General features: G+C 37.5%; 2 protein-coding genes across 5 annotated transcripts; one reads left to right on the top strand and one right to left on the bottom strand.

Moving 5' to 3' along the window:
* The first annotated feature begins 468 nt into the window (after positions 1-468).
* LOC115432835 (zinc finger Y-chromosomal protein 1) lies at positions 469-9,023 on the top strand. 4 transcript variants are annotated; one of them, XM_030153863.1, is made up of 8 exons: positions 469-926; positions 3,114-3,210; positions 3,793-4,107; positions 4,298-4,447; positions 5,105-5,233; positions 5,326-5,460; positions 5,604-5,747; positions 6,533-9,023. In XM_030153863.1, exons 2-8 carry the CDS (start codon positions 3,144-3,146, stop codon positions 7,831-7,833), a joined length of 2,241 nt encoding a protein of 746 aa, XP_030009723.1. In that variant the 5' UTR covers positions 469-926; positions 3,114-3,143; the 3' UTR covers positions 7,834-9,023. The 4 variants fall into 4 exon arrangements, 3 of the variants coding, with proteins under 3 accessions (XP_030009723.1, XP_030009722.1, XP_030009724.1); XR_003937260.1 differs by lacking the exon at positions 469-926 and having other exon boundaries at positions 945-3,210; positions 6,533-8,843; positions 8,887-9,023; XM_030153862.1 differs by lacking the exon at positions 469-926 and having other exon boundaries at positions 945-3,210.
* Positions 9,024-9,289: 266 nt separating this feature from the next.
* On the bottom strand, positions 9,290-26,651 carry LOC115432836 (palmitoyltransferase ZDHHC23-like). The gene is made up of 9 exons (XM_030153865.1): positions 26,518-26,651; positions 24,920-25,543; positions 23,006-23,173; positions 20,082-20,319; positions 10,993-11,132; positions 10,831-10,910; positions 10,599-10,712; positions 10,418-10,519; positions 9,290-9,684 (listed from the first exon to the last, which is right to left on the bottom strand). The coding sequence occupies exons 1-9, from the start codon at positions 26,634-26,636 to the stop codon at positions 9,665-9,667; spliced, it is 1,605 nt and encodes a 534-aa protein (XP_030009725.1). The 5' UTR covers positions 26,637-26,651; the 3' UTR covers positions 9,290-9,664.
* Between the last annotated feature and the right edge of the window lie 572 nt (positions 26,652-27,223).

Genomic DNA, 27,223 nt, shown 5'->3' with positions numbered 1-27,223 from the left:
AAATTGATCATGAGGTTTTAGATTATAATTGATTTCTGAAGCTATACAGTTACTGACAGAATGCAAATAAGTGGTTAAAAAAAAAAAGAAAGTCAAGTGTATAATATATTCCTTAGAACCATGAAATAGTTATGCAAGCACAAATTGATTGCAGTACTTGAGGAAGTTGATAAAAGTTGATATTGATTAAAGTGGTATCGCCTTACTTTGCGTCTGTTTGCATTATGGTGATTCTTACTAATGTCACTGTAAACATTGTATTATATATTTATACTGTCTCTTGTGTTGTTTTCATTATTTTTTTTTACTATGAAAATTAAGTCGCTTCCAATCTAGAAAGTTTGAGGTGTGTGAGGAATCAGACAGTGATGTGAAAAGCCCGTCCTCTGTTTGTTTAAAAGCTGGATGGTGTCTGTCTGGAGGTCATAGATTAAACATCTTTTTGTTGTCTTCCTAATCTCCACACAGTCGACTGCTCTAGTGGAACTGATGCGCTGCTAAAGCCAAAGTTAGCACAACAAACCCGAGGGCACAAACTAATTAAGACTTACATTACACTGCACGTTTTGACATAATCGTTTTGAACGGTGGTGTTCAGATTATGGCCTGTTTGGTGGCTGCCGGTGTGATTTCCACCGCAACCCTTCCGCATTTTCCTGCTGCTCTCAGGCTGTGACGTGTCGTGCTGACGGCGGCCTCGGAGCTGGAGGAGCGGGGGGCTGTAGCATGACAAGATCTGGCTCCAGACGTCCTGCTTTGCTTTCAGCGGAGCTCCAGAAACAACCCCTAACCCCTCCTTCTCTGCTCCTCTCCGGCCCGCCCAAATAACACAAAATTCCCGACTGAATCCTGCCCGAGTCTGGGGGAACCAGGCGGCCTGGGGAAGCCGAGGAGCGGACAGAGGCCATCCCTGCAGCATAAATCTGGTACGCGGGTCATATTTGCTCAATGGGCGCCCGTTTGCAGAGCTATGTGTGCATTTGTCTTGCCCGTATCTCTTTGTTTTTGCATGCATGTTATGTTTTGACTTTTTTCTTTATTCTCTCCGAGAGGCCGCAAAGGGTTGGGCCTTTTCTTCTCAGGCCCCGGCCTCAATAGGGCCATAATTGGTTATTCAGGCCTATCCGGTTAGCTAGCCCGCCTGCTCAAATAAAGCTTTTTACGTCTTTATCTATCGCTATCTGGCGTATTTTAGAAACAAAGCACATATGTTAAAATGCAATACGATCTCTAGCCTAAGGTTTGTGTGCAATTTGTTTTGTCGTCGAGTCGTATTTTCAGTGACCGTTTAAATTAGCTTCGTCCAGACGGGATGCTAACAAAATGGCGCATGCTGAAGTGATAAAAGTCGGTTGTGGAAAATGTGTATTTAACCCTCCTCCCGCTAGCTGGCTACTACACAGCCACGGCAGTGAGGACCTAACGTTACCTTCCTTGTTTCTTTTGTAGTTTTATCTCCCACTGTGTGTCCGTGGAGTCAGTTATTTGCTAAATGTGTGTTTTGACCGCTAGCTGTCGGACTTTGCGTGTGTAAATCAGTGCTACTCCGGTGGTCCGGTAAAGACCTCATCGCATTTTTAGCACTTTAGCGTTATTTGTCTGGCAGGAATACGGTGGACCTTGGGTCTGAATACATGGGTGTTTTTAGAGCGTTTTTTAACACAGTGATGCTCTGTTTTGTGCGCCACATCGCCACACCGTTGTCATCATTTTCCACCTGGAGGTGGGGGATGGTACATGCAGTAGAAATTAAATGGCACCCCGGCTGCATCATCCACACCACTGTTTACATCTCTGCATCCCCCGTGTGTATGTTCCGTCGCACATTATCTCACCTCCATCTCACTGATGAAGCCAAATGGGTTGCACGGCTAGAGTGGTTTTCACTGTTTTATTCGTAGCTGGGGAAAAAAGGATGCAGTCACAGCAAATATGCCACTGGTTACATTTCCCTTGCTGTCCTTTGCCGCAGACACAAACCAACACTGCCAAAAAAAGCCCAAACATACATTCTGTGATCTTGTTTGTGTGTAATTACATGAATTATTAGATTATATATCAGATGAATATGAAGTTGTTATTGAAAGTTATTTGATAAACACATTTTTAAAATTATGGAAAAATTGATGAAGTAGTATTAACAGCTCTTGCACTGTTTACAGTAAAAATGTGGTGTTTTCAGCTGGTGTTATCAATAACATTGAATATATTTTGGTTTTGCTCAAGCTGTGCTCAAGCTCAAGCTGTGCAGCATCCAATTTGGCAACAAAAGACTTCTTGTAGTTTTATCATGTGAGTCTAATTGTAATTAGTAGTCTGATATGGGGCTTTCAATAGCCAAAGCAGATCATAGTGAGCAATGGCCAATATATAAAGCCAGTATTCTTATACATGTTTTAACAACAATAATAAAAAGAACAGAGCCTTAACTTTAACTCGACTGTTTCTGCATCTGCTATGTTCTCTGTAATGCACTTATTTGAAATAAAATTTAAAATTGCCAACAAAACATGAATGAAAGTTATTGCTATTAACAGCACAGCAGTTTTACATTTGGACAAAATAAACATTTGCTGAATTCTTTGTATTATCTTTTTGGATTGAGGTTCATGAAGTAATTTTCTTCTGATTGTCTCAGAAAGCTCATCAATTGATTTGATTATAAAGCCAACTGATTATTAATTGATCTGCTGCTATTTATTATCTCAGAGTGCTGGTTCTTTGACAAGCAGTTATAAAAAACAACTTAATCTTAGTAGGTTAGCACGCACAGGCAACAAATTATGTTTGGTAATTTTGTCTGGCAGCAAACTCTAATTGTTTTAAGCCCTAGCAATTATGTAAACAGCTGGGGATGGTTTGTAAAACATTATTGGCCATTAAGATATTGTCTTAAGCATTGTAAACTTAATTTGTCCAGATTGTTATGTAAAAATGAAAGATAAGATGAATATGTACACATTGTTAAATACAAACAAATCAACCTTCACGTCTGCATAAAAGTAGCATCTCATAGTCTTATGATATGGAATTTAACAGTAGTGCTTATATCAATGAGCTGTTCGCATTTTAGTCAACAAACATCTCTAAGCATGTCTCCAATTTGCTTCCAGCTCTCCAGTAACAAATGCAGTGCGAGGACAATGGATGAGGATGACACGAGGCTTTCAATACATTCTGAAGAGCCAAAAATAATACTACACGGATCGGGTAATTGGTTATGCTTACATTAATGTGTGTTTGTATTTATTATACAGATGGGTGACACATTAAAGGAAAAACCTTGATAAGCTGCGTAGCTGTCTCTTTCAGGAGGACAATACCTTCATCCATAGGGGATGGGGTTACTGAATGGCTTGAATACCCTGTGGCCCTCGCAGTCACCACATTTTAGTGCTTTTGAACACTTATAGGAGAATTAAAGCCAACATGTCCAAATGAAACTGTATTTTGGGAGAAGGGTAGAGTTCAGACTTAAAAAAAAATCAGTGTCAAGTCACAGTGTAATTGATGCATTGTTTTTCCTTTCATTTATCACCTGTCTGTTTAAATACAGGCTCTAGTAGTAATGGGGTATTTCAAGAAGCAGGATTCTTTTGTTAGCCAGATAACTGCAATACGTGCATGAAATAATGTAATGGATCCTCGCACAAGATTAAATATGTTAAAGTTACTGTAGCTGCTAAACATCAACATGAATCTCTGTCAAGATGCATGATTGAAATATCCACTAATGACCAATAGTTGCTCTTGTCTGTTATCTGGTTAACCGGGTAATCCTGCTTCTTCCAGATGAGGGTGGTGCCGGCGGGCAAGAGTTTGTTGTGGAGCTTCAAGAGACTGTGTTGGTGTCAGAAGGCGAGGGGGAAGGCATGGCGGTTCACAGGTTTGCCCCAGACGAGCTAGTCATCCAGGATGCTGTTGAGGATGTGGTTTCTGAGTATGTGCACTGCGATGAAGATGAAGATGTTGCTGTAGAAACCTGCGTGATGGCCCTGGAGGGTGAGGAGGAAGGTGTGGCCATGGGAGACATCCCTGAAGATGGGCTGGATCCAGAGCAACAGGAGGATGACCAAGATGGCTGTGGAGATTATCTGATGATATCATGTAAGTTGTCATTGCCGGAATTGGAAGGAAATGTAATGTTTTAATTACTGGAAAACATTTTTCAAAACTGATGAAGACATAGACTATTAAAATAAGTTCTAACAGTGGGTTTGAAAGGTTATGAACTTGGCATGTTTAATGTAGTATATAGAGGATCTTACATGGAATGTGATTATGTGTCCTTCGATAGTGGATGAAGCTGGTAAAATGGTGTCTGAAGATGGAACAGAGGTGACAGTGGAGGGAGCTGTGGAGGACCAGGAAGTGGAAAAGGATGAGGATGGGCAGGAGGTGATAAAGGTGTACATCTTCAAGGCTGACTCAGGAGAGGATGACATGGGTGAGTAGTAATTAACTAGTTTCATTTCATCCAATAATGAATATTATTATAAATTATGGAGCAGATAGACATATAAGAGAAGTTTGTGGTGGCTCTAGCAGGGTTTCTGTGTTTTTTTTTTTAAAAAGTGTAAAACTTAATTTTATTAAATGATGTTTTATTAGGCCTCAGGAGTCTTTATATATTCTTAAATTTCCATTTGTGATGTCTTAGTCACCACAAATGTTTTATCTAATCTCATTTATCAATCTGTCATTTATTTGTTTGTGCATCTGTCTATTTGTCTGTCTTTCTGTTGTCAATGTAAGTTGAGCTCTTGTGTGTGTGAAAGTTCATGTTTTTGTTGGTAGATTTTTAAATCTGCAACTGAACCTAGTGTCTCTTTACTTTGGACATGCACTTAACTTTGTGTAGATTGACTTAACTCACTCTCCTAATCATATTGTACATAAAGCCTACCTTTACATGAAACCAAATATACTTCTTGCCTGTATCTGAATAAGACAAAAGACAATTTGGTCAATTTGGGTCGAAAATTACTGGAAGTTTATTATTAGAGATAATAATCATAGTTTTTGTAGGTTGAACTTAAGTATCTGAAACTCACTCACAGATGATTTTGTTGTAAATTGTATTTAATCATCTCTTCTTCTGTAGGAGAATCTGTGGACATCAGCGATGGGGACACGGAGAGTGTGGCATTGACAGAGTCATCGGGTCATACGCTGAGAGAGAAGATGGTTTACATGTCTGTTGGCGAGCCGCATCACAATCAAGGAAACCATGGTGAGTCATCTAGATGCGATGAGCGGGGCTCACTGTCATCAAAGTACAAGTCACTAGTTTTGTGGTTTTGTACATGTTGGGCTCATCTACAGGTGGGTCCAAGGTGACTGATGAGGTTTATATGGAGGTGGTGGTAGGAGGTGAAGAGCCAGTAACTCACGACCGCTCGTATGACAGCGTGTCTCTAAGCAAGGACTTCATGCCTGTGGCCTGGGCAGCTGCTTATGGTCAGCACCCTTGTCTATTAAATTGCTTTTAAAACCAAACTCGAAGCCTGTGCACCAACCACGTCTCTGAGTGTCTTGGCTTTAGCTCTGCAGATGCTAGTTTGTGTGTTTATTGTATTGAAGACCATCTCTTGTTCCTGCAGGTGCTGATGACGGTGAGAGTTGTGAAAACCGAAACGGAGCAGCCAGCGCACTGTTGCACATCGATGAATCAGATGGGATGGATGAGATCAACAGACAACGCAACAAAAGCAAGAGACGATCGGAGCCTCGGCAGGTGCAGACGGGTAAGAGCACACGCCAGACAAATTATGATGGGTTTATTGCACAGTTTTTGTTTTGATAAGCCATTTGTGGCATATTAATTTACTAACAATCTGTAAACTGCTTGAGTCTCACCTGTTTATGATTCCACATCACTTCACAACCTTATGTAATGCAGCATCCATTGTTATTTATTATGCTTGAGCCATTCTGAGCAGCATACATCTAAAATGTCTTTATTACATTTAGCATTTCTCCTTTTTGTATTTTGGTTTCATTATTATAGATCCTTGGAAATATTAGACCACAACGACAGGGTAGTGACAAGTCAACTTATGTCTCAAATGTTGAGTTGTAAAGCCATCACAGTTTTCTTGTGAGGGAAACCAGTGGCAAAAGATGGATGTAATGTTTTAAAATTAAAAAAAAAAAAGGTTTTTGACAGCAGGTAACAAATTAAGAACAACTGATGTTTATGCATTTGGCAGATGCTTTTTTCCAAAGTGACTGATGTTGAACAACAATCTAGAAACAATTAATACTCCAAAAACACAATATTATAAGGTCGCAAGGGACTAATATATTCAATTTCTATGCAAAAACACAGCTGGTCTACAAATTATTTCAAAAACTATATATCGCCTTTCTCCAGATAGCATTAGTGTTGTACATCATAGTCTAGTTCATGTTCACCATTACAAAGCTTTCATCACTGAAAACAATGCAGGTGTGTCCAGGAGTACATGAAACTAACAGTCATAATAATAGCAAACATTCTTATTTGTCTCTTGTTGTTTTGTGCCCCCAGCCATCATCATCGGCCCGTATGGTCAGCCCCTGACAGTTTATCCCTGCATGCTCTGTGGTAAGAAGTTCAAGTCGCGAGGTTTCTTGAAACGCCACACCAAAAATCACCATCAGGATGTTCTGACGAGGAAGAAGTACCAGTGCACAGATTGTGACTTCACCACTAACAAGAAAGCCAGCCTCCACAACCACATGGAGGTGCACGCCCTGAGCAGCAAGGCCCCATTTGAGTGTGAAATGTGTGGTAAGGAGTTCCACCAGCAGGCAGCGCTATTCTCTCACAGACTACAGCACCACCACCGAGAGCCTAAGACCCAGCCGCCTCCACCGCCCACCAAGATGCATAAATGCAAATTCTGTGACTATGAAACTGCTGAGCAGGGACTGCTCAATCGACACTTGTTGGCAGTTCACAGTAAAAGCTTCCCTCACATCTGTGTAGAATGTGGAAAGGGCTTCCGACACCCGTCAGAATTGAAGAAACACATGCGTACGCACACAGGTGAGAAGCCTTACTCCTGTCTATACTGCGACTACAAGTCAGCCGACTCCTCGAACCTTAAGACACACATCAAGACTAAGCATAGCAAAGAGATGCCATACAAGTGTGAACGCTGTTTTCAAACCTTTGCAGAGGAGGAGGAGTTGATGCAGCATGGACTGACTCACGAGGAGAATAAGACCCACCATTGTGCCCACTGTGATCACAAGAGTTCCAACTCCAGTGACTTAAAGCGCCATATCATATCTGTTCACACCAAGGACTATCCACACAAATGCGCTGTGTGTGGTAAAGGCTTCCACCGGCCGTCGGAACTGAAGAAGCACTCTGTATCCCACCGCACCAAGAAACTCCACCAGTGCCGGCACTGCAACTTCAAAATTGCAGACCCTTTTGTTCTCAGTCGCCATATCTTGTCTGTCCACACTAAGGAGCAACAGGCCTCTCCTGAAAAGAGCGAGGCCAAGAGGACAGAGACACACACTCCGGTTGTGACACCTAAAAAGTCTGCACCTAGCGGGTCCAGTGGCGCTGGTCCCCCTGCCAGAGTCAGTGCAGCCAGCTTAGCCAGCAGTGTGACTGTAGTTATTGGCAAAGGACAAAAAGAAAGGAGAATTTACCAGTGCCAGTATTGTGATTACAGCACAGGGGATGCTTCGGGTTTCAAGCGGCATGTAATTTCCATTCACACGAAAGACTACCCACATCGCTGCGAGATCTGTTCGAAAGGCTTTCGAAGACCCTCGGAGAAAAACCAGCATATCATGCGTCACCACAAAGATGTGGTGCAGGCAGAGTGACTCTGACCGAGCCAAATACTGTGCCACAACAAAGAACAATATTGAAGCAACCATTACACCCCAATCACTGCACCCTCAGCGCAGCACCATTCACATGTATACAATGTAATGTGTGTCTGTGCTGCAATTTGTCCATTTTCTGTTTTGTTTTTGATCCTCGGCCTAATATTTGTTCAGAAATGTATACACATGTACATAACATTAATGCTCTGTCAGCGTAGACAACAAAAACCCCTCCGTAGACTTGCACTTTTTTAACTGCATGTCCCTTGCTGGTGACAGTTTGCATGGCAGATTGTGCAGATGTCTTTTTGTAGATACACATTTTTAATTTTGCAGGCAGCAATCAGTTCTCTCAATCATAAAGGTCCTAATTATTTGTCTCAAAACTGAAGTGTGATTTGCAAAATGTTTGCGTCATTTTGTTAAGATGTACTAAACACAGCAGTATGGTTTAGCAATTTGTTCCCAGTAGCACTTGCCAAGTTGGTCAAGATCATGATGAATGCAGTAATGAAAAATAGTGTATGGTAATTGTATGTGTGGGTGTGTGTGCGCATGTGAGTGAAAGGAAGTGTGAAGTGAGAGAGTGACAAAAAAAAAGCATCTGTTGTGCTTCCTGGTGCTCTGACCCCACCACCCTGTAACATAAAGCTTTTGTTGTGTTAACGAAAACACAAAGCTGGCTATGTACAGCACCCCAAGAAAAGAAACAATCACTTTGAGCTCTGGTCATCAGGGGTTTGTGATCATGAAAACACAGAGTACACAGTGGAATTGTGGATGTGTCAAGGTAGTGGATACATGTACACAAACTCACCCATGTGGTGACACAGTGTGTCGCTTGGTTTTCTCATACCTGTGTAATGTTTGTTTTAATCCAGTTAGTGTACTGTAAGTCGTGCAGAACAAGTGCCCAAAACAGTGAAGACACAACCTTGACTGACAGTATTTTTAATCTTTTAATGCTACCTGGGGTGTGAAACCCAATAAACCTGGGGGAGGAGGGTGTCAGGCTTTTGTGATGAGGAAAATGTCTGGTTTCCAACAAAGTAAATGAAATTAAGCAGCTTCTAAGATGCTAGTTTTGTCCTTGAACAAACATTTCTCACATGAATTGATGCTGTAAAAATCTCTTTAATTAAAGCATTATTTGCAAGCACCAATATATCAATATTAGGCTGTTTTTTTGTTTTGTTTTTTTTAAAAAGCAAATCTTAATTGCATCAGTGTCCCAATATTTACTGACTGGCCTCAGTGTGGATTGTCCAGTAAATCTGGTGCTGCTGTCATGAAGCTATGGAATGAACGGAACTCCTAGTTTTCCCCAACAGATGTACTTTTGCCAGTAGAAAGGGAAAATGTATATCTTTTTAAAAGCAACTTCAAAAGACAAGTGCTGGTGGTGTACTTGTACTATGGCTTTTTACTTTTTTCTCACCTGTGATTATTTCTGTTTTTTATATTTATTTCATTTACAAGTTGTTGTATAGTTATGTGTAACTAGACTTCTATGGGACGTAAATTATTGTTTTGTATACAAATCTGTACAAAGCGTGTAGATGTAAACACTTGATAAAAAGGAAAATCTGAACTGTGTTGTTATGGATGTACTTCAGCGTATTTGTTAAAAAGGTAATAAAAGCAAAGTATTTTAACTGTTTCTTTAATTGGCTTGCATCATCATCATCACCATTATTATCAGCATCATCATCCAATGTGTTCATTCTTGGCACAATAGGAAAAGCAAATGAACTGAAGTAACATTGAGAATATTCTCAGGAAGCGCTGCAGATTTTTAGTGTGAAGTTGACACAATGAGGACAGGAGATTATGCAGCTGGACACTCGCCTAAAGACAGAAAAGAAAGAATTATTTTTACAAAATGTAATGTACAAGGATCGTTTCCTAAATCCATCACTTGTCAGCATAACCTTTCATGACTAGTTGACATAAACAATGACTTGAAATTCAAAGAAAGTCCTGCTCAGTGATTTTTAATATCATCCAGTATGTTCAGAGATAAATTAAGCAGGATGACCCCATGATTGTACTGATATTCATCCTCTTGATAGAAAAATAATAAGTGGGGTGAAATTGGGGAACAGTTTGGAGGAGTTGAAAGAATGTATAAATCACATCAAAAACTGTAGATAGTGTTGTGGAATACATTTACACATTTATTTTTACATATATAAACTAATATAGTTTGTGAGTTGTATAAAAAACAGTTACGACAGTCATATACACTATAAATTACAAGGAAGGTTGTATATGTTTAGAAATTATAGTAGATTGTATATTGTATTGATTTATATTTTGCATTTATTTAGTGTATTATGATGTAGAATTATATACATAATAATTATACTGATTGATATAAACACACACACACACACACACACACACACATATATATATATATATATATATATATATATATATAAAAGCAAATAATGATTTGCTTCAGCATACTTCAGCATACTCCATTTCAAACACATTACGGAAATCATAAATTCATGTATTTTTTGTATTGTTCTACATGTTTGAAATAAAGACTTCATTCATTCAATCAAAACAGTACCATTTTTGGGAAGGAAAGCGATATTCTCAGGCAGGATGCCAGTCTCCAGGGAAAACTGCCTGAACTTCTCCTTCAGGTCAGTGCCGAGGTCCTCCGTACGGCCTGAGAAACCACATGAAAGCATTGACTTAAGCTGAAGCTCTGAGAGAATCAAGGTGCAGGACGGGGATGCTGACTTTACCGTATAGTTTGTTGACGATGGTGGTGCTTCCTGGCTTGGTCTTGATGGTGTGAGTCAGGGCGTACTCGTCATACTTCACATCGACCATTCGCATGTCGTTCTCATTCCCCCAACCTGACAAACAGAAAGGAAAATGGCTCATGTTCAAGCAGATCTAAAGTCGGATGGTTGTGTGTTGGATGGTGCATACAGGCCTCTGTGTGTTCAGGTGTTCAGGTGTAGGTTCACTCACGTTCACTGGTGTATGTGAACTTTCCAGCCACATCCGTCTTCCGGCCCAGGTTGTTCATTCTCCAACAGGAGCCATCAGAGCTGCACAGACCGTTGAAACATAAATGGAACTTGCAGCATTAAACCTCTCTATATTTCTGTCCCTCCTGGCTTGTCAACTCACTTCAGACTGGCGTAAGACATGTCCATGTCCCCATCAGCGGTTGGAGTAAACACGGCTGTGCCCATCTTCATGCTGGCTTTGCGGTTGACAAACCACTCAGCGTTGGTGGCAAATCCAATCAGGTACCATTTTCCTGCCATCTGACAATAAAACATAAGTATTCACAAAAAATACCATACCTGTTTTGCATTCATGGTTATTATTCTGTATGTTCTTTATCAAATAGTACTCTTTTTATTTATTTATTTATTTATGTATTTATTTATTTAAAATAGTACTCTTAAAAACATTCCCTGGGAACATCTATCTGGAACATTCTGTCTTCCTGTACAAAATAATGCATATGGGCTGTTATATTGAACAGAAAATCACAGATGGTCTGAAATATTTTCAAAGCTGTGCATGTGTTTATTGCAACACCTGCCACTAATTTCTCTTAAAACTCAGTAACAAATGTGAAAAAATCAGTGCCAAATGATGCATGTTGTATATTTTAATTACCACTGAATTATATTCTAAGAATCAGATTTCCAGGCTATACACTAAACCAGCTGGAATGGAACAAAATGCCCTTAAAAACAATAGCAACAACAGAGCAAAAGCATACATTCGATGAGAGTGTTTCTTACCCCCTGTGGGCTGAAGTCTGCTTGGGGCGTGACTTCAGCAGAGGTTGTTAAGAAGCACAACGCGGTGCCAAAAAGCATCAGCAAGAAAGACATAGTGACTGAGTAGAAGCGTCCGTGTCCAAAACAATGAAGCGTGGCTGAAGATCTGGAGGTCTATTGTTCCAATTCTGTCTCACATCCCTTTATATAGCGGAGAGAGACACAATCCTTTCCCTCCCAGCCAGCGCACACACCCACACAAAGACACACACCCACACCCACACACAACCCCTGGAGCTGGGATGCGTTCATACATGAGAAGCTTCAGAAAAACATATGCAGTTTCATAGCAGCATGTGAGTTTTAAGGCCTGGAGGGCAGAATTAATCACACAAAGAGAATGAAAGTCAGACAGCAGTCCATACATGAAATAATAATATGTTGCATCCTTTTGCACAGCATTGCACGGTTTGCTTATGTAATTTTAGTTTGCTGCTTCCTGTTGGTGAAAAATCCTGCAACCAAAAGTGGTAAACAAAGCAGTGTGTGAACTCCAGGGCTTTCTGTGGCAGAGACCAAAGAATTAAATTCACCCGTCAGCAGTTGTGGTAAAACACAGGGGCAACACAAATAACCTTGCACATGTACCAACTGATCTCTGCTCAGCATCATGACATTTACTGGAACAAAGAAGGCTCCTAAATGTCTTGGCTCAACTGCTGGTCTCCATCATGTGTTTGTTGTTTGTAACCAAAACACTTATATTATTCAATTTCAGATGTGGCTGCAGCTGAAAGAATCTAATAAGAGGAATGATCATGTATAGTTTTACACAGAAAACACTGGCACAATTAAGTCAACTTTTTCACATCAAAAATAAAATATCTTTCTGATATGGACAGGCAAGCATGTTATGCATTTTTATACAAACGTGTAAAAAAAAAAAAAAAAAAAAGTGACGACTGTTCACCTGATGCTTTTCAAATTTGACACACATGTTCTAGAATTTCAATTTCAATATTTTTTATTTTTATTTTTTTACCCATAAAAGACTCAGTGCTACTTTTGTGGTAGCTCCCAAATGAGTTTTTCTCTATTTAACCTTTCTTAAGTGATTTATCACCATTTATTGTAATATTATCTTCTTAACTTTGTGTTTTTTCAGCAAAAAAATGGGATATTCTTCTGTTTCGTTTACTGGTCATGTTGATTTTCGCAAAAGCTCAGATTAAAGTTGAGGGTTATTACATGAAAAACTGAGAATACTGAAGAAAAAGTGACTTTTTCAGCAAAGATATAAATAACCAAACATAAATCCAGTGTGTCCATCCACTGTCACCGATCCAGCTCCTTGGGTTTTACTGGTGAATCAATGTTGTAGAAGATGACGGTGTTTCCACGTTCACTACGGAGCTTCTGCAACATCCAAATGGGTCATATCTGATGACCATGAAAAGATGACAAACTGTATTTTACACCAATTATTTACATGTATTGACAGGATTAGTGGATCAGCATGTATTAAACATTTTACATCAGTAGACAATTTTGTTCAGTAGTGGATGTTTGAAACTTTATACTTAGAATATTTGTCCAACCCATCTCTCAGACATTATTCACTTGATTCTTTTTAAATTTCACACACATTCTTTACATGTGCCTTTCTCCCACTTTTTGCATTTTTTTTTTTTTAACAAATTTTTGAAAAGCTTTTGAAAAGATTGAAAGTTAAGACTCCAAATTATTCCCTTGGTAGGCAGGGTATCAGTAAGGAGGAGGGGCAAAGTGTCGTATATGTGTATGTGTTACTGTTTTGTTTTTTTTTATATTTTGCAAAAACAAAGTTGATTGAAACTCTGCTGTGTGTGCCTGTCCATCATGGTCCAGAACGTTCACTGATAAACTGTAGTAAAGTCACAACAAAACAGCTGAAAGGACTGCTGTTACATCAGGCCAAAACCAATGATGTGCAGTGAATGTTTGGATGGTGCAGGGCCCAGGGGAGGAACTACATTCACTCTATAAATACTGACACATAAGTCCAATTTTCAGCTTGGTTACAATATTTCAGCTCTTCACAGATACACAGATACTAAACAGTGGAAAACTTTTGTAAAATAGTCACTCACTTTCTTAATTTTTCCTAAATTTGAATCTCTGGTCATAATAATTGGATGGTAGTTAGTCACTGAAGTCAAGTGCAGACAGATACAGGCTGTAGAAGAAAGATTCCTCAGGCCTGCATACCATGCCAGTTTAGACAGGTTCAACATTTGCCCTAAAAATCCAACTATTTATAATATTTGTACAACTGAGCACCTACATTCTGTTTGGGTCAAATTTGACAGCAGTAAAAAGTAAAATTTCATCCTTTTTTTTTTTTTTTTTTTTTGGCCAGAAATGGAATGAATGTGGATGAAAATTCACAAAAATGAAAATATTGAAAAATTGGCTCTTTTGTTCTACAGTATAGCAACTCTCCTTGGTCCAGTTTGATCCCTACTTGTTAAAATGGATTTTAGATGCATCAACATGGCTGAAATGAAGGAAAATGTTGGTGGTTTTAGGGAATCTTACATGATGGCTCTGGTTTTCTGATTTTCCAGTGGTTTTCATGGTGACTGAAGCAGGCAAAATGTGAGACAGCTAAAAATAAATAAATAAATAAAGCACATTGACAGGTAGATTTTGAAGACCATTTATGTAGAAAATGAACATCTTGCTTTTTTAACGCAACTGTTATTTAACCAAGTAAGACTAACTGAGATTAGAAATCAGATTAGAGTATCCTGGACAAGAAAAGCAGCACAATTAACCATATTACAGGGTGGCAAATAAACACACAGATTCAGAGATAATATATAAAATACAAGGCTACTGATAAATGTACTGATAAATCTGCTGTAATTATTGAAGAAAATGGTTGAATTGTTGAGTCTGTATGTGTGACTGTACTGCCATGAACATATTGTTGTGTGTAATTCAGTTACTGCAATATGTATTTGTTGTGGTTCGATGCCAAAATTAGGAAAATTGTATTGTTTGATTCTTGTATCAAGTTAGTAATAAAGGGGAAAAGCATTTGAGGGGTAGGATTAAAGAAGTTTATACTTCTTCCTACTCCTTTTCGACCATGCAATATTCAGACTTGTATGTGCTGAAAACAGATTCTGTCCATTTAAATGTTTTGTTTTGTTTATTTTGTTTTGTTTTATTTTGTTTCCTTGCATGTTCAAAATAAATAAATCCAATCCAATCAAATCAAATCAAATCAAATCAAGGCAAGTATATGATGATCCAAAGAGAATAGTTTGACATCTACAGCTTCCATGTAATTTAAAATCCCTTTTAAAAAGTGTTCACTGAAACCAGGTCATTAAATATCAGGTCAATTTATAATGGATTCCAGTTCAGTTCAATACATCCCAAGGCCAATTACTGTAACTATCTGTTCTGTTTTGACAAATGTAGTTTTGAAAATATGAGTGAAGCAGAACTAGGATACATCGTACATTTGTAGATTACAACATGTGGCTGGGAAAGACTCCAACACCCCCCCCCCCCCCCCCCCCCAACCCACTAATAAATGAATGAATGAATGTGACAAAGATTCAATATAAACAAAACAGGTCATCCAAGATGAGAAACAACGGACAGAACGAAACTCCTAGTTTTCCCCAACAGATGTACTTTTGCCAGTAGAAAGGGAAAATGTAGATGTAGATGTAAACACTTGATAAAAAGGAAAATCTGAACTGTGTTGTTATGGATGTACTTCAGCGTATTTGTTAAAAAGGTAATAAAAGCAAAGTATTTTAACTGTTTCTTTAATTGGCTTGCATCATCATCATCATCACCATTATTATCAGCATCAACATCCAATGTGTTCATTCTTGGCACAATAGGAAAAGCAAATGAACTGAAGTAACATTAAGAATATTCTCAGGAAGCGATGCGGATTTTTAGTGTGAAGTCGACACAATGAGGACAGGAGATTATGCAGCTGGACACTCACCTAAAAACAGAAAGGAAAAAAAATTATTTTTACAAAATGTAATGTACAAGGATCATTTCCTAAATTCATCACTTGTCAGCATAACCTTTTATAACTAGCTGACATAAAAAACAATGACTTGAAATTCAAAGACAAAGTCCTGCTCAATGATTTTTAATATCATCCAGTATGTTCAGAGATAAATTAAGCTGGATGACCCCATGATTGTACTGATATTCATCCTCTTGATAGAAAAACAGTAAGTGGGGTGAAATTGGGGAACAGTTTGGAGGAGTTGAAAGAATGTATAAATTACATCAAAACTCAAAAGATTCCAGTTCAATTCAATAAATCCCAAGGCCAATTACTGTAACTATGTGTTCTTTTTTTGACAAATGTAGTTTTGAAAATATGAGTGAAGCAGAGCTAGGATACATCGTACATTTGTAGATTACAACATGTGGATGGGAAAGACTCCAGCACCCCCCCAACCCACTAATAAATGAATGAATGTGACAAAGATTCAATATAAACAAAGCAGATCATCCAACATGATGACTGAGGGCTTTAAATAAACTTCACACCTCATTTACACGAAAATGTCAAACTCCTAAAAAATGTATTAAAAAGCCTGGAAATTTACAGTGTGGGACAATTTACTGTACTTTGGGGAGGTGCTTCTATGAAGGTATACAAGATTAACAGTATGTATGGGTTAAATATAAAGGATAAACCATTTGCAGCTCTAATGAACATGAAACAATCATTTGTAATTTGCTGCAGATACAGAGAAAATCAGATATTGATCATTATTTACATAAACTGATCAGATGATTTGAAGCTTGAAAAAACACTGTTCTGTCTTAACGTCAGTGTGATGGCAGTCATCACCTGTGAGTGTATACAGTATGAACTGACCCACTTTATCTGACTTCAAACATCCCTTCAGGTTATACTTTTTTTTTTTTTTTTTTTTATAAAGAGAGGGAAAAAGATGGAATATTTTGGCAGCAGTTCATCACCCAAAGCAGTTACAGTGTCCTATCGGGATAGACATGCACATACTGTACAAACACTATCCATTGAAATAAAAAAATCAATGAGAATGTGAACTTAAGCAGCAGGGAAAGAAAGAAAATAAAGAATAAAGGTAGGGAAGCTTATATTTTAGCTCCATTAAAACTTACAAACAGAATAAAACACACACATGATATTATTTATTTCTAGTTTAGACCCAAAAAAATATATTCGTGAAGGCAAGACAATTGTAGAAAGAGTCTGGCGTTACATTTTTAAGCACTTACGGAAAGAAAGAGTATACAGACTGGCCTGATGGTGGCAGCCGAGCAAAGTCTGTAGAAGCAAATCAACAATACATGGAAATTAGACGTAGATGGGAAGGAAAATAGACTGTTTGTGAACTGGTTGAATTACATATATTGATTTATACAGTTTTAATGAATGCCCCATCCAAGAGAACAACAACAATATAGTCTCCACAGAGCTCAAACATCATGTAGCTTTAATGTTTATTATGAACAAATGGAGTTTCATGTTACAATTAATATGATACTTTACATTGTTGACCATGATGTGGCTTTCACTTGAACATGAATTAAACAGGTCATAAGTGTCTATAATTTACTGTTTAGTCCAGTTTAAGGTCTCGTCAGGGCAGTGTAAGAGAAACCGCAATATAAAATGCACAAACATCATTATGTTACAAAAAAATCAGTGAAACAAAGCACTATAATGAAGAACCAGTAATAAATACAGTAAAAAAAACATTGCACCAGACAAATAACTGAAGCTGAGGCTGACTGAGTTAAACCAGAAACTACTGTCTGCTGTCACAGCTGCTCACATCAGGGCCTTTTTTCACTCTGGTGCCACACTGTGGACAGACATTACATTATTATCTGCATTACAGGTCAGTCATAAGGGTCCAGTGTGTGGTATTTAGTTACATCTAGTGGTAAAGTTACAGATTACAACCAATTGAGCTGCCATAAAGAAATGTGAAAGGCCCTTTTTTTTGTCTGCTCTGGGTGTATAGGTTAAAGGAAAATAAATCTTGTCCATGTTTATTGTAGTGCTAATGCAACTTAAAGCTGGATGTCACCTGCTATAAAAACAGAAGCAACATGATGGAATCTACAACTGCAGACAGTTCACATGTTCATGTACTATCATGAAAATATGCAGATCTAATATTATCCTCCATCTCTGTAGTTAGATCCTCCATGACCCATTCAATCTTACAACATGGACTGTTAAAATATCAAACTCATTACTGAATTTAATCGTATTTATGTGATGTATGAGATGTGTAATGACCGCTTATTAATGCTTTAACCCCTGACATGTCTGTTGTGCTCATTCTGAATATATGATTTATTTTAAATATTCCTAAAAATTCCATTGTTTGCGCAATAAGAAAAATTTCAAAACGTGCTGATAGAATAGACCGTTTTCTATCCACATCTGAGCATGCTCAGTGTAGCCCCCTTCACCTGTGTAATGGGGGGCAAATCCAGAGCAGTGAGTGAGACCGACTCGCAACAAAAATAGATAGTTTAGGCTTTTTTTTTTTTTTTTTTTTTCTTTTACATCGTTTTCCTGTCAGTGTTTGTTTTTACTGTTGTTTGCAGTGTTGTGGTGATTTTCCTTTATTTATTTATTTTACTGTGTTAATACAGAGTTTTGACCGTTTAACTGCGTTTTGGAGTTCAACCAGGTGTCAAAAGGCACCTGGACTGATATAGAAAAAAAGAGCCCTAAAACAAAAACTACTGGGCCAAAATTCAAATACTTGTTGTTCATTGTGTTCCAGTTCACAGCATATGTTCAACATCCTAAATCTCTCATTGATGTACATTCTGAGTACAATATTTAGTAAAAATTTGTAAAACTCCAATTCCTGTCTTTGTCTTTTTCTGTTAGTTCACCCTGTTTTGACCCTAAAACACAGTAAAACAAAACCACTGAAGGACCGGAACACAAGCACATACTCACAGCAGCTTTTATAACACTTCTACAGATGCAGCAGCCCTTCTGCAGCCTGTTTCATTGAAGTAATGTCTCAGGGGTTAAAGGGTTAAATCGCTTGAAGGCACTCTTGATTTATTTTAAAATGTATTTTTTATTTTTTTGCAGTTCTTACCTGACATGCGCTCAGGAATAGGATGTGCATTCACTACAGGTATATCTAATGTCTAATAGTCAGTGGCTGCAGCTTAACCCATGGAGATTTTTATATTTATTTATTTTATATATTTTTATAGTGAAACAGCTGATGTAGGAACCTTCAAACAGGAGCACAGGGTCCCTGATGATGACAACAACCTGTTGACCTACAGTAAAATAACGTTGTTCTATATCAGGGGTGTCAAACTCATTTTAATTCAGGGGCCACATTCAGCTAAATTTGATCTGAAGTGGGCCGAACCAGTCAAATAATAACATAACAATATATAAATAATGTCAACTCCAAACTTTTCTCTACGCTTTAGAGCGAAAAAAGTAAATGTACATAATGAAAAGGTTTACATCTACAAACTATCCTTTCAAAAGATGTGAATAACGTGAACAAACTGGAAAAAATATGTGTAATTTTAACAATATCATGCCGCAGTTTATCATTTACACATGTACATTATAACTTACAGATCACAGTGGATCTACAAAGACACAAAAACATTACGTAACAGGTGGAATCTTGTTAAAATTGTACTTACTTCTCTTAAGACATTTCAGGTTGTTCGTATTTGTTCAGGTTATTCACATTTTTTGCAAAATTATACTTTGTTTTAGTGTGAATACAGAAAAATATTTACATTTACAAAGAGAAAAATTTGGAGTTGTCATTATTTATATGTTATTGTGATAGTAACTTGAGATTGAATTAGTCTGAATGTGGAACCTGAACTAAAAGGATTGTTAATATCTTATTTTTGTATTTCTCAAATTCATCCCAAGTGCCAGACTGGACCCTTTGGCGGGCTAGATTTGGCCCCCGGGCCGCATGTTTGACACCTGTGTTCTGTATGATAAGGGCTGCTGAAGTTCTTCACTTGTTGCAAGTATTTGTCCTTCTCCATACATCTTGTTACTAAGTGAAGATGTGCCAGAACCTTTTACTTCGATTTACTTTAGTACCAACCATCAAAACAGCTATAAATGAGTACATTTTTAAATAACAAAACCTCAGTGACCTCTGAAACTTATTTTAGAGCTGACAGCGTAAAGCATACACATAAAAACAGGCTGGAATGCAATAAGCAGTGGACAAAATGAGCTGATCAGACTACAGTCCAATAATTCTTATGAGAATCAAATAAAGACAGATGTTTTCTAGTGAATTTTAAGCTGTCGTTCTAAAAAATACATGAGGTGACGTTCTTCAAACATGCTGTGTTACTTTTGTGTTGGTACCAAAAACTAAAGTGAAACTAGACCAAGTCTGTGAGGCTGGAACGAGAAGAAGCTGAAACATCTGCCATGGTGAGGAAGTCAACCCAGTTCTGACAGAAGCCACGAGAATACTCTCCGGTGTCGACGACGAGTCCCCACAGGCGACTCTGGCCTGTTTTGTTCCTCAGAGCCAACTGAGCCTCTCGCTCTGTCACATTGAAGCTGATGTTCAGAACTTGTACGACCAACAGGTAGAGCAGTCCACCTGTGACGATACTGCTGTACCAGGCACAGGTGAAGCAAAGTGCTGTGCTGTAAAAACAATACAACAATAAATAACAGTATAGCACATATTCAACATGATATATGGTCACAAGAAACAGAAAGTACCTCCTCTTTGAATTCTATGGTTTTAAATGTTGGGACACAATGGAAAATCATCTTATTCTCTCCAGGTTCTGATATCTAATAATATTTAAAACTAACTCTAAGTATAAAACAACACATTATTATGAAAAACAACACATTATTTAGAAGGTCAAACCATCTGCAGACTCTACAGACCTAAAAATGTTAAAAGACATGACAGCACAATTAGAAAAAAACAAAACAAAACAGAACAATTATGGCTGCTTAGTTGTTTGGAAGGCTCTCCCCTCTTAAAAGAACATGGCAGCAAAGTAGTAGTATGAGGTTGGTTCCCAGTTCCTAGTTCCATTTTACTTAACCCATAAAGACCCAAACGTCCACCGTCGACCAAAACCATCAAGTGATGTAAACTGTTTAATACCTGTTGATCCATTAATCCTATCAATACATGTAAATAATTGGTGTAAAATACAGTCATCTTTTCATGGTCATCAGATTTGACCCATTTGGACGTTCAGAGGGTCCATAGTGAACGTGGAAACACTGTCATCTTCTACAACATTGATTCACCAGTAAAACCCATGGAGTTGGATCAACGACAGTGGATGGACACACTTGGTTTATATTCACTTTATGACATCTTTGCTGAAACAGTCACTTTTTCTGCAGTTTTCTCTGTTTCAGATATAATAACCCTCAACTTTACACTTAGCTTTTATGAACACCGACATGATTAGTAAATTAAATGTAGGAAAATCCCGGATTGTCACTGAAAAAACACAAAAATGCAGAAGATAATATTACAATAAATGGTGATAAGTCACTTAAGGAAAGTTAAATACAGAGAAAAATGAATTTGGGAAGTGCCGCAAAAGTAACACTGGGTTCTTTTGGGTTAAACGGGAACAGGAACTAGGAACTGGTTCCCAGTTCCATTTAAGTAAAACGGAACTAGGAACTGGGAACTGGGAACCAACTTCACACTGCCCAGCAAAGTTGCATCTGAACAAACCACAAGACATGTAGAATAATGTCCTTTGGAGATACAAAACAAAACTGGAGATGCATGGTCATAATACACCACACTATGTTTGGCACAAACCAAATACAAATCAGCACAAACATAAAACTGTCACAGCATGATGGTAGTGGGGGAATGATGATTTGGGCTTGTTTTGGAGCCACAGGATCTGGGCACCATTCAAAGAATCAACCACAACTCATCTGTACACCAGAGTATTCCAGAATCAAATGCGAAGCCCTCTGTCCGACAGCCAAACCTAAGCTGAAATTCAACAAGATAATGATACTAAGCACACCAGAAAACCTGAAAAAGAATCAAGTTCAGACCTCAACCCAACTAAAAATGCTGAGGCAGGACCTTAAGAGAACTGCGAATAAATAAATGCACACAAACCAAAATGAACAGAAGCAATGTTGTAAAGGACAGGGAGCTAAAATTCCTTTATAATGATGCAGGAGACTGATATAGACGTACAGAAAACGACTATCTATAAGGGATAGAACCATGAGGTGTACTCAGCTGTGTACTGCATCTCCATTTTGGATTAATTTCAATACTAAATAATGGCGCCTGTAGAATCTGTTGTGTGTTGTTTTATTCTTGAGATCAGATTTAAGTACATTTACAGCCCTTTATTACAACTAAAACCATAGAATTCAAACGTGTACTTTTTCTCAGGACTTTGATGTATTTGAGTTCATTAACCTTGAAGAAGCCAATACTGTAATAACAACTGATAACAGCTGATATCGTAATAAATTTGCCATTTTTAAAATGTAATAGACCAATAACGTAATATCTGGCCAATAACATAATAAAAGTCCTGAACTGATAACGTAATAGCTTTTAGCCAATAACATTGTAACTTATTACATTATTGGCCCAGTTATTACACTCAAAAAAATTATTCATGGGGTTAGTAAGTTAAGCTTAAAATCAAGAGCTTTCTCTGCTTAAAAAATTAAGATTGTTCCATGTACACATTTAAATCAGTTGATAAGTTATTTTATTAAGTTGGTCTAAATGAAAAACAAGGAAAACAGTCTTAACTTAATAATATATTGATTTTGAACAGATATTTCTGCCTTTAACTTAACAAAGAAGTATATTAAGTTAGTACAACTTAAAAATCTTGTAAGCTTCCTTTAAAAGCTGAGTACAAAGCTGAGTACATTTGCGAAGTGTTTTTTTTTTTTTTTTTTTTACCAGACCAATAACGTAATAACCAGCCAATAAGTTATAACATTATTGGCCAAAAGTTATTATGTTGTCTGTTCAGGACTTTTATTACGTTGTTGGCCAGATATTACGTTATTGGCTTATTACATTTTAAAAATGGCAAATTTATTAAGTTATTGGACGTTATTATGTTATCAGCAGTTATTACATTATTGACTTCTACAAACCTTCACAATATTAAATTACATTTGAATAAAAATTGTTTGCAAAACCTAAAAACACATATGAAAATGTATATACATGTGTTCATAATGCTACTGTCATTAGAGAAACTGCACAAAAAGGAGGCTCAAATAAACTTTTAATGAATTAAAGATAAAAAGTCGCATTTCTTTCTGCATTCATTTGTGCCAAAGAAGTTCATACCTTGACTGGCTGTAGACGCCAGGGCAGTAGAAGAGAGCTGTGACCAGATACTGACGAGGACAGATGCTGCCGAGCACCAAACTGATCCCATACAGAGAAGTCAACAAGAACACAAAGAGCGTCAACAGGAAACTGCGGTGGTTGGCTTGTCCAACACAGCTGTTAATCCTGCAACATCTCAACAAACATCCACACATCCAGTCAGACACTTTCACCTCAAAACAGCTTAATATGAATCTGAAATGATCTGTAGCCCAGTTTTCATTGTGTTATTTTCAGCTGTTAATAACATTTTTAACCTTTAGGAAGAAATGGTTTAACCCAGTAGTAAAAAAACACCTAGATATTTTCATGACACTGATCCCAATGGTATTTGTTTAGTGAGTACAGCACTGGATATACACAGCCTGGCCAAAAAAAAAAAAAAAAGGCAGCACCTAGATTTTACTAACCAAAAGAATAACAGCCTTCCATTGGATAAATACTGCCGTGATTCATATATTTCAGTTGCAACAAGATCTTTAACAGTAACTGAAGCAGTCATGGCAGCGTCCGTCTAAATCACAGGTGTCAAACATGTGGCCTGGGGGCCAAATCCGGCCCGCCAGAGGGTCCAGTCCGGCCCTTGGGATGAATTTGTGAAATGCAAAAATTACACTAAGATATTAACAATCCTTTTAGTTCAGGTTCCACATTCAGAACAATTCAATCTCAAGTGGGCAGGACCAGTAAAATACTATCATAATAACATCTAAATAATGACAACTCTAAACTTTTCCCTTTGTAAAAGTAAATATATTCATGTATTTACATTTACTAAAACAAAGTATAATATCACAAAAAATGTAAATAACCTGAACAAATATGAACAACCTGAAATGTCTTAAGAGAAGTAAGTACAATTTTAACAAGATTCTGCCTGTTACTAAATGTTTTATGAATTTGTAGATCTACTGTGATCTGTAAGTTATAATGTACATGTATAAATGATAAACTAAGGCATAATATTGTTAAAATTACACTTATTTTTTCAGTTTGTTCATGTATTCACATCTTTTGAAAAGACTGTTCACAGATGTAAATCTTTTCATAATGTAAATCAACTTTTTTTTGCTCTAAAACACAGACAAAAGTTTGGAGTTGACATTATTTATATATTATTGTTATTATTTTACTGGTTCGGCCCACTTCAGATCAAATTTAGCTGAATGTGGCCCCTGAACTAAAATGAGTTTGACACCCCTGGTCTAAATATTAACATTTTTAGCCCGGCAGTGTACATTCCAGTCATATGCGCTCTATTGTTTCACATCAGAAATTTATAAAACAACAAATAATGTGATAGAATTGCTAAAATGCACAGTCAACAATGAAAACAGACCTATTTTTCTGAGGTTATGAAAAGGACAGTGATGCTACAAATATATAATGAATGTAAATGTGTTGTATTACTGTAGATTAAACTCAACAGTATATAAACTAAACCTTAAAAATCTACAGTAGTAAAATGCAGAATACACATTAGTGTAACAGTTAAACGAATCATCATTATATATTATAGCAAAACACTTACATTTTACTGCACAATAACATTGGCTTTCACATTTTGTTGTTAATACTTATATTTTGTGTATTCATTAAGTGTTTTCACAGTATGGTGTTATTGTTCTACCACCACTGTCCTTTAAGGAACAAATCATTTTGATAATTTGCTTGCGCAGCTTTTTTTTTTTTAAATCCCTGATATACTGTATAATGTGTAAAATGTTTAGAAAGCATTAGTACATTTTGGTCTGTGCACCTCTTAAAATATATGGTCTCTAATAATTTAATAGCAATTTTGAAGGCTTACTGATTTTTATAGTCATGGAAAAACATCAAGTTTCATTGACTTATGCAGAAAATCTCACCCACCAAATACAGTGGTGGTCTAGGCGTTGGACACAGGATCCACAGGTCCGACAGTGCCCCGCCCGTGGGGGTCGTATGATTTTACACACAGAACACCGGCTCCATTTTGCTTTCAGTGAATCTTTAGTTGTTGATGTTGCTGAGGATGAGGCAGCTGACTGGACTGATCCATTAGTGTGTGTGGTGTCCTTGTTCGCCTCCTGTTTCAGAGTGTGCGCCTCATACAAGGAGCTGGTCACAAATCCTGGACTCCTCTTGGTGTTGATCAGAGAAATGATGGTGAAAATCATCCCACTTGTCACAGTGCACAGCTGCAACTGACTGACATCCCCACGGGGTAAAATCTCTGTGATGAAAAGGTAATACATGTAGGCCAGGGAGTAGAGTGCCAGGGTGAGGAAGAAGAGGGTGCGTCTCTTCTTCTTGTGTGTGGCGTAGTAGTACCACAGCACCAGGCTGGGCAGGGCGGTCAGGATGATGATACCCAGCAGGCAGTGCAGCGCTGCAACTCTCAGCAGGAGAGGCAGCAACACCAGGGCAGGGATCATGGAGATCTGAAGGTGGTCGATCAAGGCCCCGAGCACAGGAGACTGAGATCCGCCTTTGGATGGTGTGTTTTTCAGCCAGCTGGAGATCCCGCCAAACAGAAATGAGTGAACTCAACAAACAAAGCTGATTCACAGTGAAAGAACATGACATTAAGCCAGTGGTTCCCAACCTTTTTTGGCTTGTGACCTCATTTTAACATCACAGATTTCTGGTGACCCCAGATATTCAAAATGGAGACATTTTTTGGATAAAATGAATTTGTTAATCATGTAATAGTTTGCTATACTATTTTACCAATAAACATTAATTTTAGACGATATTTAGTCTATATAATGTATATTATTATGGACAGAGGCAGAAAACCCAGGTGTAGATTACTGCACAAAGTGAGAATTTGATTTTCCTTGGTCAGGATATGTACAGTCAGTCCAGCTTGGATTTACAAGGCTGACAATTAATACTGAACAAACAATAACTCAAACTATGAATTATGAAAGAGCTGCAGCATCTGAAACCGACCACAATGAACATTTGAAAGATAAACAGAACCACAGTGCTTCAGTTTCAGCTTCACAGTTTGTCATGTCTCATATGGATTGTGATTGTCTCTGTCAACTCACCATATATTTTTTATTAGTAAGTTGTTTTTGTTTTGTTTTTTTAAAAAATTTTTATCAATTAGTAGAAATTTCAGGACGACCCCATTTGAATTCCAGGCGACCCCACGTGGGGTCCCGACCCCAAAGTTGAAAAACATTGCATTAAGCTGTTATGTATGTATACATGTAAATAGCCTATTGTGTTTTTATTACGTTCATTATTTTTTTGTGTTGTTTGTTTCTTTATGTATGCACAGTTTCTTGCACTCTATCCTGTTGCCACTTTAATTTTCCCATTTGGGTTCAATAAAGTTTCATCTTATCTTATCTTATCTTATCTTATCTTATCTTATCTTATCTTATCTTATCTTATCTTATCTTATCTTATCTTATCTCTCATTGAGGTTCAAGACAACTTTTACTTTACTGACCATTCCTTCAGATTTTTCATACCTGTTAAAGGCTTCATCCAGGTCTGCACAGTCGCAGCAACATCCGTACTGGTAGAGATCACACTCACAGCAACACATAGGATCATCTGGCTCTGGAGGCTTTAACTTCTCCCATTTCATACTGGCTACCTAAAGATGACTTCAAGTTTAGGGTTAGGATAGAAGAAAGATAAATTAGACTCTAGTAATACTACTCTACTACTCAAATACAGATCACTTACAGTATGTGGGAAAATGCTTTTAAATGTACTGTTATTGTTTCATGCCTATTTGTAGGATAATAAATATCATAATCACATATTTATTTATTTATTTATAAAACAACCGATTACAGAGAAAAAGACTCTTATTGATCTGTGTTCTGTCCTGTTGCCTGGTTATGTCATGCAATTACTATCTTAACATGTATTTACTCCTTTACTCCCTAACCTGAAAACGACTCTTAAACCTCCACTTTAATTATTCATGCTATAAGAACCTGCATTTTGACTCTGTAAGGGAAACAAATCCCCGTAAGTGGCTGTGTAAACAAGTCTGGATCCTCATAATGTAAGAAGCAACAGCAACAATAACTCAGAACTGGTAAAACAATTTCAGGTAAAAACTTGTATGATACTATTAAAATGCAAAACATTAAATAATAATAATATTCATACGAAGCAGACCACATAATGTGAGTTTTGTTAAGTGAAAACAACACAAAATAA

This window comes from Sphaeramia orbicularis, chromosome 14 (assembly GCF_902148855.1).
Source record: "Sphaeramia orbicularis chromosome 14, fSphaOr1.1, whole genome shotgun sequence".
Lineage (NCBI taxonomy): Eukaryota > Metazoa > Chordata > Actinopteri > Kurtiformes > Apogonidae > Sphaeramia > Sphaeramia orbicularis.
This window is presented reverse-complemented; position numbering and strand designations above follow the sequence as displayed.